General features: G+C 42.5%; 1 protein-coding gene across 2 annotated transcripts; it reads right to left on the minus strand.

Annotated features, from left to right (window-relative positions):
- Positions 1-96: 96 nt before the first annotated feature.
- NFRKB (nuclear factor related to kappaB binding protein) lies at positions 97-19,859 on the minus strand. 2 transcript variants are annotated; one of them, XM_082777886.1, is made up of 26 exons: positions 19,702-19,859; positions 19,125-19,278; positions 18,474-18,675; positions 18,251-18,378; positions 17,012-17,186; positions 16,699-16,800; positions 16,048-16,121; positions 15,568-15,652; positions 14,926-15,106; positions 14,132-14,240; positions 13,522-13,648; positions 12,559-12,624; positions 11,696-11,775; positions 11,567-11,610; positions 11,049-11,106; positions 9,994-10,168; positions 9,289-9,395; positions 8,672-8,795; positions 8,143-8,222; positions 7,215-7,435; positions 6,840-7,113; positions 6,295-6,513; positions 5,041-5,826; positions 4,217-4,323; positions 3,335-3,470; positions 97-2,564 (listed from the first exon to the last, which is right to left on the minus strand). In XM_082777886.1, the coding sequence occupies exons 2-26, from the start codon at positions 19,257-19,259 to the stop codon at positions 2,439-2,441; spliced, it is 3,921 nt and encodes a 1,306-aa protein (XP_082634012.1). In that variant the 5' UTR covers positions 19,260-19,278; positions 19,702-19,859; the 3' UTR covers positions 97-2,438. The 2 variants fall into 2 exon arrangements, with proteins under 2 accessions (XP_082634012.1, XP_082634011.1); XM_082777885.1 differs by having other exon boundaries at positions 11,049-11,109.
- Between the last annotated feature and the right edge of the window lie 151 nt (positions 19,860-20,010).

The following is a 20,010-nucleotide window of genomic DNA, read 5'->3' on the forward strand; positions in this document are numbered from 1 at the left end:
AAAGTTACTTATTAAAACCAAAGGCTGTATACTTGTAGTAGCTTAAAGGTTATTTTTCAACCAAAGTGGAAGGAACTCGTCAGATAGGTGGCAGCTGAACCATGGAACAGGCTGTACTTTGTTCTCGCAAGGCAGAGTGCTTTTCAATCCAGCATGTAGCTCTTCCACACCAGAACCCGGCAGTGACTGATGCTCTTTCCCCAAAGATCACAGGCTTCAAAAGCAAAGAGAATGGGCCTCTGTCAAGCAGTCATGCATGTCAAGGTAGCTCACGAAGGCAACCAGTTTAGCAGTTATGGAAGGAAGGAGATTGTGATGATTCAAACAGCAAGACTCTTAAAAACTCAGCAGCAACACTCAGAGATGCACTGAACTCATGCGACTAGATGCACATTTCTTGTTTTGTTAAACTTAATGCTAGAGACAAAGTCACATGGCTACTTGCAAGAGGATTCACAGAAATCTAAGGTGCTTCACGCTGTAATCATCTTTCAGCACTTGATTGTAAGTTTTGACACTGAGAACTTTATTATAAATAGAACAGTGCGGGATTATCTTGATTATTCTTTGAATTTAGAGGCTCTTTCACATAAGCAATACAAGGAAGTTGTCATTTCTTCCGCTTCTCATTTTTAGCTTCACAACTAAAAGGATTTGTAGAAGGACTTCAGAATGTCCTCACCTACCTCCCAGTCCACAGCCTTTTGGCTGTCTGCTTTTTTGACAGATTTGAGGTACAAGAGGCACAAAAATCAACAAAGTAGGACAGGTATTCAAAAGAGCATCATCACCCCATATTCTGTTCCTGTGGCATATAAACTACTTCAAGCGCTTGCGTAAAAATGGTGTGTTGGTGTTCTGCTTATTCAATGCTTGCAGCTAGCAACTTTGTAAATTTAAATACTCAAGTTTCCTCCAGCCCACCCCTAAGTAGGGCAGCTACTGTACAGAAAGACTGACACACCCAGCCCAAAGCTCTGAACAATTTGCTCTGCTTAGTTGCAGTTGGTCTGAACAGCAACACACAAAGCTCCAGCTGAGGCTTCTGTCATGAAGCTCCACTAGCACTGGAAAGTGCTGAACTTTAAGGCTCGTCTCTTTGAATATATTATATTCAATAAGACTTAACTCAGAGCAAAACACATTTAAAAAAAAAGACCACAAGAGAAACCATGTTAGAAAGAACCATCTTACAAAGGAAGATGGACAATCTATTAGCCCTTGGCAAGCTAGACAATCATGTACATAAAACAACAAGCTGTACAAAACTGAATAGAGATGGCAGAGATTTGTAAGGCTTTCTGCACTTTTATTCTTCTCCTGGTCCAACATTTCTTCGGATCTCATTCAGAGATAGCTTCAAGGTCACATCAGAACAGCAACAAACTCATCTCTGGTATGTGCAAAATTCAAACAAATTTATAAAGAGAGAAAATTGTAAAGATAAAAACCAAACTGAAGGCCAGGATCATGGGTTAAAATATTTCTTCTGAGTCCAAGAGACGACAGTTGGGGCATATTTGAAAATATATTCCAAACTTTTAAAACAAGCTAGTCTTTTTTGACTGATAAAAAGATTTATTTGTTGTGGAAAATGAAGAGAGGATGCTTCTAGTGAACATTTTCTTTTTCCTTTCCAATATACTCTCATTTGCTAACAGACTTGTTCACACAGTGACTTTTTGTATCTCCTCCACTTCTCATTCGTCTCATGGGTACTTTTATTTTTTTTTTTACAGCAAGAACCGTCCTGAACAGGGACTCTCATACTACCCTTGACAGAAATTTGACAGAGAAGTGGAATCTGCTCAACAAGAAGTTTGAGCTCAGAGATAGGGCAGAGGTATTTTAAAAGTCTCTATATAAATATTACATTGAATGTGTTAGGATTCTACCTCCAGGATACGATACAAACAAACCCTGGTGTCCAAACCACAATCTTAAGTCACGTATATAAAATCAGTGACAGCTAGACTCCACTGAAAGGATGCAAGATGCCTCTTCTTCATGACTTTGAAAAACCATTGAGCTACCCCTTCCAAGCAAGTTTTCCTGGTTAAGGAATACCCTTAAGGAAGATCAACTGCTTTGTCTACAACCCAAAATGCACTGAAATGACAGATGGCCATTTGTAAAAAGACTTTCAGATGGAAAAAACAAAGAAAAGGAAGACATTTCTTAAATGCTGAATGCCACAGAACTTGGCTCTACAGCTCTGGACTGAAACGTTTTATAGATACAGGATCTTTTGCTGTGGAATTTCTACCTAGACAGCACAATGCTGACTCCAGACAAGCAACGTGTGTTGCTTTCAGCACGTGACAGAATCCAGTCCGATCCCTAGCCATGACTGTGGTTGGTTGCCTTGGGTGGTAGGATGGAAGATGACAACAGATTCGGGGAAGCTCTTGGAAAGCAATCTGTTTTCAAACCAGTGTTCATAGCTGATCTTGTGTCTGTTTTGGAGATGGAGCTGTTGTCACAACCACAGTGGAAACTGCTTTAGTTGAGCCAGACACCGTTCCCTGCTGGAGATGGGAGGCTGGTACTGTTTGAATTCGGACCTGTTTGAAATGGAAAGAGAAAAATTCAACTCATGTCAAGAACAACCTGGTGACACGTTGCACCTGCATCATACTGGTAACTTATCTGCTTCTGCCACCAAAAATTCAGTTATGTGAACACGACCAAGCACCAAAACATATAAGGAGCAGAATATGGCACAAGAATATCCTTCTATCCACTGTTTGCTTGGAAGGGTGGCAAGAGGTCTCAAGATTAGAGATGAAGAACTAAAACCTAATGTGAATAAAAACCTATGTATCAGCTGCTATTACAAGTTTTCAGACGGACTTGGATCCATTGGATATTTCACTTCTGAAGACTTGTTACTAGCAGCTCTTAAAGTAGATTACTTTTTTGGAATTTGAGAACACTAGCTTTCCAGACTGCTTCTTTGTATAACCGTCTTTCAACCTGATTTCTTCAAGAAATGGTGACCTGCAGAAGCCGAAGTAGAAAGCGCTACAAAATAAACAAACAAAAAAAAACACCAAGCATTTGGAAAAAATCCTTCAATCAACTGGAAACGTTTCCTAACAGGACTTTTAGTTTTACATTCATTATACTATCAGAACTTCAAAAACATTTAAAAACTATATCTGGATGCAGGAAAAGTAAAGGAAACAATGCAGTACATGTACTTAACACAGATGCTACAGCCAAGCCGTGAACCTGTACTTTTTATGGAAACCCATGCACCAAATGTAAAGTCCTCGTGAATACATCAAGTCATCAAAAAAGCAAATAATAGCATCATTCTCCTTGCCTTTACCTGTGTAGCTTGGCCTTGCTGCTGCAGCTGCTGCAGTTGCTGTGCAGTCAGAAAACTCACTGGTTTATTCCCAGCGATCAGTTTTGTCCCTGCTGGCATCGTAGTCAGGATGATATTTCTACCTAAGCCACTGATGCTAAGGAAAGAGAATTGTTGAAAGGTCAATAAACAGCAGAGCAGGCTAGATTTTCCACAAATTGTTCTTCAGTTGCTAGGAGATTGCAGTTACTTAGCTAATTTACTAATTATTTTAATTATTTTTTTTCTCTCACAACACTGACAAATAACACAAGTGAAAAGTTTTTGCCGACTTTTCTCACGATGAGAATTACCTATCATAAACCCAACCCTCTAACTCTGAACCGTGTCTGCTAGTCTGATCAGGCCCGAACACTTCCCAAGGAATGCAGAAAATAGCTAAGCACATAGTGTTCTGCCGTGAAATATTAACTGAGGGAGACACTACTAGAATTTATGGAAGAATAAACAGAAAGGCTGCAATATCTGAATGCCAAAGGAACTTGCACAGAGGCAGTTAACACAGCACTAGTTTCTTTAACAGAGATGGTCTCAGATTGCAAATATCCTTTAGGTACGTCACCAGCTTAATTCTTGCTCAAACAAAGAACTAATCTAATAGCTGGTTTCAAGGCAAAGAACATTATTTTTTTCACTCTATTTGCTAGAACCTGCATCTCAGGCACTTGCACAAAGACTGCATTCTCATTGCCAGGCACTGCATTCTTTCATTTTCTTGCTGTTAATGGGTCCTATCAACAGACTTAAGTCACTACCACCACCTGCTTGCTAAAGGAACCTAACTGAGCAGAGAACTGCCTCAGTCTATTTCTAATGCAAAACTACCGGATGCAGAGTACTCACTTGGCCCCAAGGTTGCCCTTGATGATGGGGGCAGTCACCACACTCTTGCCTTTCACTGGCTGGCTGATCACTGACAGAGGCACCGTTATTCGTGCTGGTAGCTTGCCCTAGAGAAGTTGAAGAACACGTGAGGAGCCACAGGGAGAGAAACTGCTTGACAACATGCAATTACTACTCAGCTTGCTGCTCAGGAGCCCCGGGAGTAGAAACCAACAGCAGTGTTGCTGATAAATCTGTGTGCTGTTTCAGGCTAATTAAAATTCACCTCCATTTCATTCACTTCCCAGTTGCCTCAAACCTGCAAACCCACATCATCCTTGCACTACAATATTTCTCTGGGAAGTATCACTGCATCTGCACAGAGTTTTAATCCTTATGCAACCATGGCACTGTCAAGTAGCTTATTCAACTTTCACAATACAGCTTACAGTACATTCAACTTTGGGCATTAAAATTGTATTAACATACAAACCAGTAAAAAAGTTAATACAAGTAACAAGCACTTGTGACCCCATTCCAAAAGAAATTATTTCAGAGGCACGGGGCAAGATGCTGTACTGCACTAAGTAGAACTTTAGATGAGCCAAGTTGATCTCACTCACTCTCTCGACGGGAGTTAATGGAAGACAGACAGCTGACTGTTGTCTGGTTATTCAGTATTCAGCTACAATTTCAATACCATGAAATTAGTTGCAGCCTTGCATTCTACAGTATTTAATTTGAGCTTTTGTGGATATAAAGAGAAGTTTTCAGAAAGAAACCATCAGTCATAAACCATCATTCCTTTTCTCACCCACCTCCACAAAAAGTTCAGCATTACTTACTGCCTGTGACGTAGATACTACCGTGGTGCTGACAGGCACCTGCCGCACAGCGGTGGCTCCTGTGCCTAGAGTTATTGGAGTCCCTGCAGCTCCCGAGGCCACAGCAACTGCTTTTGAAACTGTGGCACTCATGGTTGGTAACGAGACAGCTGAGGTATGGACTGTGCCAGCCACGCTCACTGCTGAGGATGCGGGTACTTGCTTTGCGTGAGTAGCTACCGTAATAGTCTGTCCCGCTTTGGGTGGCATCACCCCCAGCCCCTGCACTATTCTTATAGTAGCAGCTGGCTTGGCCTCCGTGGATGCCACCGTAGTAATGGCTTTGCTCTTCTGATCTGCCACAGTCATGCCCAGAGCAGGCATCAGTCTGAAAGCGGAGCTTGTTGGCTCTGCAGTCTTTAAGTCGGGAGTCACTTTAACCACTGTGCTGCCAGCTGGGCTGGAAGAAGATGAAGTGGCGGTGCTAGTCTTGGCCGGAGTATCAGCAGTCTGGACAGGATTGGATGTCACGTGCAAAGTTGCAGAGATGCCTTTCCCACTACTGCTGCTTCCAGCAGCTGCTGTGAAGAGGTCCTGAGTCAGTTTGACAGTAGTGACTTGAGATTTGGCCAGGGTGGCCATCATGTCCGGGGTGATACGCAGCACAGTCTGTCCCTTCGCATCCGTGGTGATTGAGGAAGGTGGCAGGCGCAACACATCCTTTCCTTGGATCCGAAAATTAGTAGCAGTAAGTGGGATGCCACTTCCTGGCTGGGTCTTCATGCCAAGCTGCCCTGTAATAGCCACCTGGAAAAGACCAGAGAAACAATTACATCAAACCAGAATGCAGTCCAAGGCACAGTCAGACAAAAGTAAAACTTCCCCACAGGCTGATGTTTGCACAGCGTTCTTTTCTCCGCTGTGACTAGCATTCAGCGGGATGCTACTGCTCACTGCACTGCTGAAAACAGATTTGGCTGCTCATTACATAGCTTTCCCTAAACCATATGAAATACTCTGGAATTGGCTCTTTTTTCAAACAACACAAATTAAAAGGATCAGCATCTGAAGATGGTAAGTTAAAGAACTGAAGTTAAAGAACCCATGCTAACACATTTTTCACCTGTGCATGAAAATGGGGCTCAAATACGGCACAGCCCATCAACTCAGACATTATAGCTCACTGTAGTTTTGACTCTTTTCACATCTGCGTATCATGTCTGTCATAACAAGTGGGAAACAGCTTGGCCACTCTTGTCTCTCCCTCCCTCTCACCTGCTTGATGATATTCTGGCCACCCACGTTCTGGATGACAGTGGTAGAGGAGGTGCTTGTGGCAGAACTGCCTGGAGAGCTGGTTACTGGCTTTACAGCAGGACTGGGCGCTGCAGACAGTCCTGTCACGGTGATGCCTGTCTGTCCTGTCACGGAAGTTCCTGGTCTTTGCACCTGCACTGGGCTGGTTTGAGCTTTTACTGGTAGAGTCATCACAGCCTAAAGCAAGACAACACAGAGGCAGCTTATGAGCAGGCTAATACAATCCTGACTAATACTTGCTCTTTCTGTCTTGTGCCTTGGTATGCAAATTCTGGACTTTTACTGCAATGCAGAAATTAATGGTGCCATACAAGCTGGTAATGGAGACAAAAAAAAGAGACACCAAACAGCTTTATTTATACATAACAGTTTCTGTGCTCTGTAATGCATTTACTGCATGTCACAAGACAGCAAGTAATCCCTGAGCACCATACTGAAATACTAGGGAGATCCACAGATTAGAAGTCAGGGCTACTCCCGCATTTCCACGTAGCCAGTCTTACCTGAGGCAGCACTTTGGTTTGCGTGGCTGTAGCTGGAACACGGATTTGAGGCACTGATGTAGGTTGCTGCTGCGTTACCACTGGGGCTTGCTGAGACACAGCGGGGAGGCTGGACTGGGCAGTGACCACTCGGACCTGCGGCAGACCCGAGGACGTGGTGTGACTTACCACCCGGGCGGGAGGTGCCTGGGGCCCAGGCTGGGTCTGTGAACTCTGGGCTGTGGAAATCAACGTCCCAAGCTGTGGCATGGTAGGGGATGATACCAGAAGAACACTATAGAAAAGATAAAAGCCAGGTCAGTACAGACGCAGAACATAACTGAGAAAGAACTAGGAATACTCATACGTGATGTATGAGACAGAAGGGGAGCATACCTTTGGCTGGGTTTTGCTGGCTCTGACCCAGCGCTAGATACAGTCTTGCTAACTACAGACACTGGTGGTGGTGAAATAGGCGTTGCTGGCAATGCTGGTGCAGTTGGTGTCACAGGAGTCACTGGAGTTGGTGGCATGCTGGAGTCACTAAGGCTCAGCTGACTGGGCTCTGATGCACTGCTGGGGAGTGCTTTCACAGAACTCTCCTTGCTACTTGACTTCTACAAAGAAACCAAACCAAACATGAAGGCCTTTACAAAAACTGGCTGTGAGTGTTGCTCTCTGAGGCCTTTAAATGGATCTATACAGTTACAAATGATGCCCTGGTGCAAAATCCTGAAGTCACAGACGAGTGATGGCCTGCCTTCCTCACCTGCAGCCACACGTGGGCTGGTCAGTGTGGCTGCTCTTGTTCTCAGGGAGAAGGGCATCTCAGCAGTGACAAACATTCAAAAGATTCAGATATCCACATTGGTTAATTTGCCAGCTGCAACTGTTTTAGAGGTATTTCACATCAATATCAAAAAAAATAAAAGACAGACATCCAAATCCTGACAGCTTCAGCACTGCAAGAGGGAGAGCAGCAGACATGCTCCACACGCTCTGTTACAGATTAACGTCAAAACTGGATCTGAAGAGACTGTCCCTAAGATGAGGAACCCAAATGAACTCAGTTGACCTTTCCTCTCTCAAGATCAACATGGATTACAGTCAAAGCTGGGAGACACAAAGCTCCCTCTCTCCTACTTCATTCTGTGCACTGGCAGTAGACTCTCTCAATCACCAACATAATGAACTGTTAACTCAAAAAGCAATAAAATAGGTGGTAATTTTTTTTTTATCCACCTTGTTGGATACAGAATTTACAGATCAAGATAAACCCACACCTCATTCCCAATCACAAAAGCATCTGTGCAAAGAAATTTACCATTTTAGCTGGAGGTTTTGGCTTCTGCTGAAGAGCTTTCTTGGCCTTTGCTGCAGCAGCTTGAGCCTGATGGATCCGCTCTGCAAATACAAATTACTGGTTACGGATCCTGAACACAAGCAAACTGAGTTACCAAAGTGGCCATTCAAAACTTTCATCTTCAGAAAAGAAATTAAACACACATGCACACAGGGACGTGTAATAGCACAAAGAAATTCCAAGGCAAATCAGCCCCAAAAGGCTGGAACAAAGATGTGTTGAAGTTGTCAACCTAAATAAATCTAGAGTTGCAGAGTGCTATTTTTGTGACAAATACTCACTACAAACTAATACGCTGCTCTGCAAGACTTGATTTAAGTGTTGATGGGCTAACACTAGCAAAGTGACTAGGCTAGACTGGTGAATTAATGTTCGTTATCCATCTGGACTGAAGAAGCTCAAGAGCATGGCAAGTGAAAAACAACATGAGATTTAGACATTCTCAGTTCTGAAGATACAGAACCAAGTAGTACCACCAAGCCAGGCTTACCAAACTCTTCCTCACTCCTGTCCCGGTGTAGATAGATCCACAACTTGCGCCCAATATCATATTTCACGCAGGGATCTTTCTCATAATGTAATCGATCCAAAGCACCACTAACAACGGTATTAACCTGAAATTCAGAATTCATGGGATTACAAGATGTCCCACGTTGGGCTAGCCAGAGGTCACGTACAGAAAAGCCAATCCTGTTTGGCATAAAACCAGAGTGAGTTGCTACCAATCTTCTTTTGGTTAAGAATTGACTGAGAGCAGATGTTGCAGCATGGGGCTCTGCTTGCCTTTGTGGATTAAATGGAGCTTCACCAAACCTGAGGGCTCTGAAAATTTCCCGTTTCTGAATCTCATATTGGAGCAGGTGTATGACAGAGTGTCAAATCTGTGGCTTTTCTAGCTATTTTCCTTCTTCCAGAATTCAGTGCAGATTTGCAGCAGCTCACCATAATACTACAGAGCTCTCATTTTTCAGTTGAAGTAGTATAAAAATTATTGGGCTTTTGTCACTGCATATTGCCTGGGTCTCAGCAGTGTTTTTTTTTTTTGTTGTTTGTTTGTTTGTTTGTTTTAAGAGAATACAATTGATTCTTAGATAGCATCCAACTTACTTGAGCACTTGTGACATCAGGAGCTAGGAACTGGGAATCTTTAAGCAGCTCACAGATTTCAGCACGAGTTCCTTCTCCATTAGGAAGGCGGGCAGCAGCATCACGAACTGAAATAGAAAATCAGAGCTTAAGCTTCCATCCCTAACATGACTGCTATATACAAATACTTCGACAGATATGTTTCTGTACTGCTTTCTTATCTCCACCTCTTATAGTGCCCAATTACTCACTAAAAGCTAGTCTCCATGGTCTCTCAGGGCCTCTGATGACTATATGAGCAGAGAACACAAATGATCATTTTAAAGCACATCATCTGTGCTGGCTTGGTGCCTGGAACAACGAACGTGAAGACCAGCACTCAAACCCTGAATGACTTCGCAATGCCCCAGTTTCACAACAACAGGCTTAAACCACCACTCTTTGTTTTCCAGTTATATGAGCCTTAGCTTCAGCCTCATGGACTCTCCACTTCCCATTTTCTCTCAGATGAAAAGTAACAGATGCTTCCTTTTCTAGTTATTCCTGCTCCCAGCATTTCATCAGCTTATTTCATAAACTTATTTCATTTCTTCTTCACTTATGTCATACCAGTTCATCCACTTTTCCCCTTATAATGTAGATTCCTAAAGTCATTGTTTAGGTGGACAATGGTGTCTTTTTCTTTCATTTAAAAAATATTTTTGGCAAAGGACGCCATCGCCTTACCAAGAGACAAGATGGTGACATATGCTGGTCTGTCTGATCGCAGGAGAGAATGCTCTCGGGCTTTGTTTAATGATGTTTCCTTGTCAAACACCCCCTTCACAGGACCGACAACTGACTCAAAGCCGTGCATACGGAAAGTGAAAGCTTTGTGGGGCTGGCTGTAACGGTATCGTTCCTGTGTTTTTAAACAAGAGCACTGAATTTAGCATATATAGATGCAAAGACTTGAAACTTGTAACTGAATATGGGTTAAATTACTATCATTCTGTAGATAAAGTTGGTTTTTTTTTTTTTTTTTTTAATTAAAGCTCCAATATTGCTGTATAAACTTATTTTGGATCAATACAAGCGTTATCTACTTCAAGCAGAAGACAAAGCAGCACATAAGAAAGTGCCCAGGTGCAATATATCAGGTTCACTCTTAAGCAGCTGCACAGACTACAGAGGTGCCAGAGACAGACATTCTGCCCAGCAAACAACTCTGCTTGCAGTGGCAATGTGCCATTTCTTCTCATCTGGCAAGAGAGATTTCCAAAATTTAACCCGGATGGTCTACCATGCAAACAGCACATGTACCCAGGGAGAAGACTCCTCATCATGTGTTTACCCTATAAAATACACAATTTTCCAGCAAGGCCACAAGCCTTAGAGACACAATGGAACTTGTATCTACTACAGACAAGATGACTAAATGTATAGGTGTGCTTATTGCCACTTATCTTCTGCTTTTTACACTTATACATGTTCAAAAAATATAGATACATCATCTTCATCTGCTAGGAGACGACACAGTAGATAGAAATGTTGGCACTAACAGTATCAATTAATTTTGCCCAATACTCATTGGAAATAGAGCTGTTTTTGAGATAAGCAGTTGAGCTATATTGTTAGCAAGTTATCTGAGGCTGATACCTATTTCAAGGCAGAAAAAACATTTAAATCTTTTGTGTTAACAAAGTTTTTGTAGAGTATATAACTCCCATCCCATACAAATTCTCTTTAATGGCCAAATCTCTCAGTATGTGTATTTAAAATTGAAAAGATTATCTTCTTACCTGTTCCTGAAACACGCGTTTCTCTTCTCCAGTACTAGGCCGGACTACGTAGTCAGTCCTTCTGAAACAAAGATCACCATCAGTTCTGAGCAACAAGCCCACAGCGATCATGAAGACCCAAAGGATTAGCCACTCCACTCTTACTGCAAATTCTTCCGGCACCATAGAAAAAATTCTGAAAGCATTTATGCTGATGTAAGTAAGTCCCGCAGAGATCTTAGAGTACACTCTATAGCCTACCTGAAAGTAAGCAAGGACTGTAAATAATCTCGTAATCAGGATGCAAGTTTGAGTACAGGTCTGCTCAGATAACAGGTGAACTTGGGAAAACACAGCTGACTTTGCAAAGTATAGTTAATACATTTGTAAACTCACACTAACAAATTCCCTTCTGCCCCATGATGTAAATTTTTTTTTTTTTTTTAAGCAGACAGCTGCTCAGATCTAGAGGTGCAAGGACCAAACTCCACAGCTTTAGCACATACTGCAGAAGTTTTTAAGCAGTATTATGTACTTACACTCTGGGAATTGGTGTTGTGGCATCTGAACTGTCTTCATTTTCCTATCAAAAAAAAAAAAAGACACGTCAGCATTGGATACAGCCCATCAGGTTTTAGGCTGCTAAAATACCATATTTTCTGACTCACTTTGAAAAAAGTCTGGTCCTTGGTCTCCAACCAGAGCTGAAACAGGGCTGCCAATTCCTTCTCATGATCTTGGCAAGAACCTAGTCCAAGAAATCAAGACACATAGGAAATAGAAATAATTTGTTATTAAGCCAGCTGCTGCTTGTACTTCCCAACCACCTCCTACTCCCTTCCAACCTCTATGCATCACCAGTCACAAGGCGTCTTACACACTTCACAGATGCTCCAGTTTCACTACTTTAACACATTCAGGCTCAGAAAAGTGCTAAAACCTATTAAGCACCCTATGTTGGTATGAAGGATGGTGCTTCAACTCCAGGCATAGCAACCAAGATACCATTTGAGATACAGCAATGATACATTTGCAAATGGTCCCCAGTTTCCAAAGTGAACCCAGTCACCAAGTCCCTGAGCAGAAACAAGTGCCTACATAACCTCCACCAAAGACTGTGAAGGGGCTGGAGGAATACCTTGCTGACTCCAAATCTCAGCCAGTTTAACCCTGTGAATATGACCAAGAGTCACTATAGTTAAGAATCAAAAATTCTGCCTAGCAGCTATAGCAAAAATAAAAAATGCTAGACATCTGTAATTCACTCAGTATGAGTCTGGGCACATTTATGAGTCAGCAACATAAATAAAGTTCAATGCCTTTGCTCACTTATTCTGTCTGCTCTTGAAAATAGTGTATTGTGAAAGCTTTGAATGTAAAAAACATTTTTGCTCAGCCAGAAGAACACAAAAGGCCTAACAGCTTAAGTAATAACTCTGCTGGATTTTCTCTCTGGGCTGTAGCAAGCTAGAGTCCTGAAGAAAACCACCAACCTTTACCATAGTAGAAACCATAGAAAAGTACAAGTTACCAAGCAATTTCCACTGCTGAGTTTTTTCCTTGAATTCAACAAAAGGCGAGAAGCTGGATGGAACATCTGCAATGAAAGATGTGCTTTTCAGATACAGCAAACAACAAGTGCAACCCCCAAAAACCTACTGTTGTAACATAAATTGTCAGGTTAGACTCATAGTGACAAAAAAATCATTGTAAAGTGATTATGTAAGTGCGCCTCTAAATTTATACTTGCCTGAAGGAAAGGTTAGCATCTCGGAGTAACAGTGCAATCCCAAGAAAAGAAAAGAACAGGATAATGAGCTTTTCGTCTACAGGCTGTCAGGCAGGATCCTGTTCACATGCTGTGAGGCACAAGGAACTGCTGCTGTATGGTAACTATTTCCTGAGCTCACATGAAACAAACTTTAGATTTATGGTATTCACCAGTATTGTGGGGAACACTAAGGATGAGCAATGACCACAACAATATACATTGTTTCTCCCTTCCAACTTCTTCCAACTAAGCAAATCAGAACCACAGAATAACTTTGTTTAAAAGGAACGTGTGGAACTTAGCTGATCCAAGCCTCAAGTCAAAGCTGGGCCAACTTCACATTTCCAGCAGATTGCTCAGGGCATCATCTAGTTTATTTTTCATTATCTCCAAAGACAACTATAACCTCTTTGTACTGGGAAAAGGCTAATTTCTTCCTGCTTCAAACATCCTGCCTGAAGCACACAATCTAAACGGGAGAAACTGCCTGCTTCAGTTTCACATACACTGGAATCAAGCTGGGTCTTATCTACTATCCACATGCAAACTGAGTCTACCACAATCAAGAAAAAGAAAGCCATACAGCTTATAATAAAAACACTGTCAACAATGCAGTGATTTATTGTAATGATGAATTAAAATTTGATTGGGGGTATAATATAAACCAACACTGACTGGAACTGAGGTACAAGCATCCTACGTATTTTTAACAGACGTTCTTACCTCTGCTGTCACCTGTTAGGTACTGTAAGGCAGGTAAAACCAGCTCAGACCAGTTAGGGGCAAAGGAGAACCAGTTATTTAGTGCACTGGCAGGAGAAGATTGCCAATCTAGAACTTTATCCTCAAGCTGAAAAGGAAAAATAAATATTCTATTAAAGATCTCACACTTTAAACTATGAATGTTTTAATAGAAGAGGAAAGCAAAACAGCTAAACGCGTCCAGGGGAAGAAAGATTTTATATTCATAAAAAAAGATCACCTGACTTTTTCAAGTAACCATATAATGGTATTCCAGACAACAGACACCAAAAACAGAAAAAAAATCTCCACCATCACCAGCTTTGATACAAAGAATTTATCTAATTGTGATCTCAAAACAGATATGGAAAGATTTACGTGTGCAATAGACTACAATTATGAAACACGTTAAAAAACAGAATGTGATATGCACTCCCAGAGTTGCCTTTTTTTCTGTGTGTGCAGAATCTACACTAATGTAATTTAGAGCAGGACACCTCTGGGGAAAATCACTATTACAGAGCTATAAAAAAATTCTGAAACCTAATTTGGCTTTCTGCAAAGATTCCTAAATATGTGGGTGGTTCCTTACCACAGAGAGACTAGCAGGTCCTTCCAGATACAGTATCTCCAAAAGAAGGAAAAAGAAGCTGGAAGATATTTCATTTACACCAAGGCATGGCTTCATCTCTTCAAGAGGTCTTCGAATGAAAGAAAACACAAGCAGAGTAAAAGTTTCCTGAGTAAATATTCATCTTCATATACAGAGATGAACGTCCTGTATTTTACACATTCCAAGATGCACAAAACCAGAGACAATGTCCTTCATAGAATTATAGAATGGCTCCAGTTGGAAGGGACTTGGTACCATCCAGCCTGGCCTTGAGCACCTCCAGAGATAGGACATCCACAGCTTCTCTGGGCAACCTGTGCCAGTGCCTCACCACCCTTACAGTGAAGAATTTCCTCCTAAGGTTTAATCTAAATCTCTCCTCTTTTAGTTTAAGACCATTTCCCCTTGCACTATCATTACCTACCCAAGTAAAGAGTCCGCCTCCATCCTTTTTATAAGACCCATTTAAGTACTTAAATGCTGTACGGAGATCTCTCTGGAGCTTTCTCTTCTCCAGGCTGAACATCCCCAGCTCTCTCAGCCTTTCATCAATAGGAGAAAGCACACTTTCAAGTGTGCCTTCTCTTCTTAGCTCTGAAATTCCGCTGCTGCCTAAGATGCTTCATCCCACCACGGGTGAAAGAGCCAGACAAAACAGAAACAGAGGTAACTACACCTAGTAAGATCTGCAAAGGTACTGCAAAAATCTGAGCTGCAACATCCATTACGCTCTTCATCCCCTCAAAGCATTCAGTGCCCCCTGAATCACTTACTCCTCTTTGACAGATGACAGAGGGATGGGGGAAGGATCCTGAGACAGTGATGGGATCCCGTCTGCATTGCTAAGAGAGTCAGCCAGATCCTCCACCTCAGATTTAATCATCTTCAGCTTTTTCTTCTTTTTATCTTCCTTTTCTTTCACCTTTTTCTTGAGGGTTGCAAGGTCAAATAAGGCTTTAGATATAACAAAAGGTAAGAAAAATAATGAGAAAATATCTTACTATATTTCAGTGAGGATCATTAACTATATTGCTAAGCATATATTCAAAGATGTACATAGTGTAAACTCATTCGCTACCAGTCCATTCCAGCCTCCTACTTATTTCCATGATTTTTTTTTTTTTAAAATTTCCCCTCAATGCACTGGTTTTATAGAAAAACTTGATTTTTTAAAAAAATACATTTGGAATCAGAAAGGTGAAGGTAACTGCTTACAGCAGAAATACAAGTTAAATTCCATCAATTAGTTGGAAGCACCTTCAATAGAAACTGGAATTATCTATTCGCAACTGCAACTTACAGTTTCAGAGCAGCAAGCTAGCTATGTAAAGAGCACTCAGGAGAGACTTCCTACATCCCTAGCTCTTCATACCCTGTGTTTATGCAATGCACAAGTACCAGTTCCAGCCACTGACCTGCTAAGGAACCTTTCCTGCCAGCATTCACACGAGTCATGATGTCCTCAAGAGTCAGATCTGCTGTCATTAAATCTGGGTGATCCTACACGGGACAATGGGATAGAAAGGAAAATCAGGAAAGCAAAAAGCACTAAGATAGCAACAAGAGTACAGAAGATAACCAAATACTGAAACGTGTCGAACTTATCCGGGATCAGCATATAAAGTTATTCACTGCAATAAAAACAGGGAAGCCTTCCAACCCTGAAATCCAATTTTTTCATCAACTAAGTTTAGTAATCACACATCAATAAAATTACAGAATACGTCTAAGCAGGTAAACATAAACAAGAGTTGTATATGTCCTCCAATGATTAAATATAGATTACATTAAAGGACTGTAGGGGGGCCACACCCAGAAGCACTTTACAGCTAAAAGAAAAAAGACAAACAGACAACATCTAGTACCAGCCACCCCAAGACTTTTTGTCAACTTACAGGCTGACGTTTTCGTTTTTCATGGTGCTTCCTCAGCATCATCTTCAGGTCACTTTCCCCAAGTTCTATCCTGTCTGCAAAAACAACAACAACAAAAAAAAGAGATAATTTGCAGGTTTTTGTTTTCTTATTTTATAGACTACTTAGAATACCGTTTTCTATTTGTTCCCACTCTCAGTAATCTTCAAATTTCAGTAAGTCAAGGAAATTCAGTCTTTTAATCACGCAGTTTATTTCAACGCTTTCTTCCTTGGTTGATCAGATTTAATTGCTTATGCAAGCATGGAAATGAAAAGTGAGAACGAGTTGTGTTGCACAAAGGCTTTTTGCAGGCTTGATTACAGCAACCTTCGGAGGGATTCCCTTAGCACATACTCCAAAACAGTTCAAACCATGCTATACTAATGGCTCGTCCAGTAAGGAAAAATACAACAGAAAAACCAGTAGTATTACACAATCCATAAAGACTTAAAATACTAACTTTTCAAGGAGAGAACTAAAATGTGAGAAGATCTGAATGTTTCGGGGACTACAGAAAAGAAGCATTACATGATTTCCCATGAAACAACAGACTATCCCAGCCAAATTCTTGCAGGTTCTCAAAGTAATTCTCATCCCCAATTCCTTACTGACACCTAGTTTGGTTCTCACCTGCTGTCTTCATGTCCAAGGTTGATAACGTGGGTATTACTCTCAGGGGAATCGGTGGACTTGGACAACGTGCTGGAGAACTTGGAGGCCAGGAGCTTAGATCTTAAATATGCAAAAAAATAAATAAATGAATAAATACATTTCTGCAAGACTTATCACCCCCAAACCTAGGTTCCCATGTTCATTAGCATGCAGCTAATAAAACGGGAGCCCGATTTTCATTCCTCTATTGAAGCGGTTATCCTCACATAAAAAAAAAATAAAGTTTTTTCTCCATTCACACCTAAATCTTTCCTTGAGTACAGGGCATTACCTTCTTCATCAGAAGATAAGGTGGTATCTCCACACTCCTCTTTCACTTCCCTCAGAATTTTCAAGTAGCGCCGATGTGCCCGTCTGTCCCGTTCTTCTGCATCATATGATGGTGAGAAATGCTTTCTCCTCAGGGTCATATCAGGGCCTCCTTTCCTAGCTAACTCCAGCAAGTGCTGGAAGATGAGATATGAGTGACATTAGCTATCTTAGTTACATCTCTCTAAGTTAGAGTGGTTAAGCTTAACTCACATTTTCAGGATATTTAACATTTAGAGCTGATGTACTAACTACCTCGATTCTTTACAACCCTTAAAATGTAAGGGAATTTGTCAGATTGACAACTATAAAACCAGTATTTTAGACCATCATTTAAAGGGGTGAAAAAGGCAAAAAGGAAGCTAATAAGAAATTTCTGCATCTTCATCTGCACATACAATGCCTCACCATCACTTTACGTGGACTGTTCAGAGAACCCTAACCACTGGTCTTGCATCCACTTGTACAGTTTCCATACCAAACGTGTAACACAAACATGGGAAACTCTTTTGAAGAAAAAACTTATCCCTTATGACTATAGAAGAAATAGCTTCCCATACATTTCTGTATTCTTTTTCCCCTATCACTATGAGGCATTTAATAAAGCCACTTTCTTCTTCATCCACGCATACACTATGTTGCGATGCCTAAGCTTAATGAAATGATAAGCAAGCATTTACAAAGGACACGTTTCAGGTGGCAGAGATAAGCTGACAACACTATCTACAGAGGAAGACTTCATCAGGGATTTACAGCACCAGAACCAGAGTTTTTTTTATCTATTCTATACCAGTCTCCAATGAGGCTGTGGAATTCACACAACTACCTATTTAGCAAAGTTACTTGTTTCACAATGACATAAATGGCAGAAAAATTGAGGCAGATTCACTTGTTAAAATGAAGTGCCAAGAATGAAGCCAGGGGATGAGATGGGCATGGAAAAAACCCACTACGCTACACAAGTGAGAGCTATGAGAGATTCAAAATCTGAAGTTTGATATGCGTCTTTGCAAACATAACAATGCTTCTAGTGTTCTTATATTATACAGGCCACTGGAAAAACAGAAAAGCAGCATTCTGTAACAGAAAGTCCTCTGAGAACTAGGAATGCACAAACACCAAGACACTTTGTTGTAAAGACAGCCTATTTGTTACAGAACACAAGAAGGCGATGACCAGGCCCCAAAGACAAGATACTCACGTTGCGGGAAGCAAGGATCTGCTTGAGCAGGCGGTAGAAGTACTGCTGCTGAGAGCTTAAGTAGCGTTTGTACTGGGACTTAAAACAGAGCTGCCGGTATTTCACAACTTCAGGGTTGAAGTGCCCATCTATAACAAAGAGGTTAAAATTACCTCAGTTTTCATTAACTGCAAGTTAAGAACTTAACACCAAAAATACACATAAGAGTATCACACTCACTAACCCCGAAAGAGTTTCTGGGCAATGTGCAGTGGATTTCCAAAGCGGAAGTTTTCACCGCTGAACAACGCAGAGATGATTTTGTTTTGATGCTCTCGGTTGTTTTCAGGAAAGCGAGGCAGGAATGTTTTTAGGTGGTCTCGCTGCGAATCTGTCAGTACCTCCTGCCATGTCGACAAGCTAACAACTTCAAAGAAGATCTCAGGCTACAGAAAGGAAAAAACAATAGCAAAGAAAATGTGTACACATCTTTAACAACTTTCTAGCCCTCAAGGCTTTTTGCAGTTAAGTAACATAGGACGTGAGACAGTGTTTCACATCAAACACAGAAAGCAACAGTGTAAGGAAAAAAGCCGAGGCAATAAATACTGTTATCAAGTAGCAAATAAATTCAAAACTTTTAACAAATGGAACTTTTATTCTATTCTCAAATATAACTGTAAAATAAAAGGGATCTTTATCTAGAAAAATAATGTGACAGAAAGGTCTTTTAAGAAGTTTTACTGATATTATTCAAGGCACTATTCAACATCCTTTGCAGGAGTCAGACACATATCCCTTTTCAGTTTGCTCTCCCCGGTAAACCCCAGGACAGGAGGCAAACATACTGTTTGTCAATGCTATGGGAACATAAGAAGTTTGTAGTGCTACTCACGTCCTCCAGAAGGTCCTCGGGCAGACTAACCCTCGTTGTGCCCAGCATGCAGTCCTCCATGATCCGTGTGCCGTTTCCATCCCCGCAGGGCCCCAGCTCCAGGGGGTCGGTCAGCATGTGGTCCAGGGAGTCCATTCTCCTCTCTCTGCGGCTCCTGAGCAGGGGCAGCAAACCCTCACCTCACCTACCAGAGCCCCCAGACCAGCTCCATCCCAGGCTGACAACATCTGAGTGAACTTTTGGTGAACCCAGGATCCTTGTGGGTCCCTTCCAACCCGGGATATTCTATGATTTTAGGTGTTTTAACACAAGCTGCGCAGCCTGCTGAGGGCACACAGACCCCAGGGGACACGAACTGCCCGTGGCACCTGAGGGGTGCTCTGGCAGGGGTTTCACCGGGCCAGCAGCCGCGACCCTCCCAGCATGACAGGAAAACGCCTCACACCGCTTCCCACACAAAGCCCCGAAGCCACAACCCTCGCGGCGAAAACACCCCCAAAAAACCACCAAAACCCACCAAAAACGCGGCTCCCGTCCCCAGAGCCCCCCACCCCGTCCCCAGAGCCCACCTCCTCACCTCAGCGGCGCCGCCCCCTCCTCACCCCGGGGCCGCGAGGACCGAGGGAGCCGAGCCCAGCCCCAGCCGCCCTCCGCCGAGCCCCGCTGCGAGGGGGACGCGGCCCGGGGCCGGCGGCGCTGCCCCCCTCAGCCGCTGCCCCCCTCAGGCCGCCCGCGGCTCCAGGCCCCGCGCACGCGCCCCATGGCCCCCGCCGCGCCTGCGCAGAGCCGCGGGAGGGAAGGGGGGGGGGGGGGGAAGGCGGGCGGGAAGCCGCGTCGCTGCCCCGGCGCCATGTTGGGGCCCGGAAAAGGCAGGGCTCGGGGTGGC

The sequence above is a fragment of the Aythya marila genome (genome assembly GCF_965140915.1).
Source record: "Aythya marila genome assembly, chromosome: 23".
NCBI lineage: Eukaryota > Metazoa > Chordata > Aves > Anseriformes > Anatidae > Aythya > Aythya marila.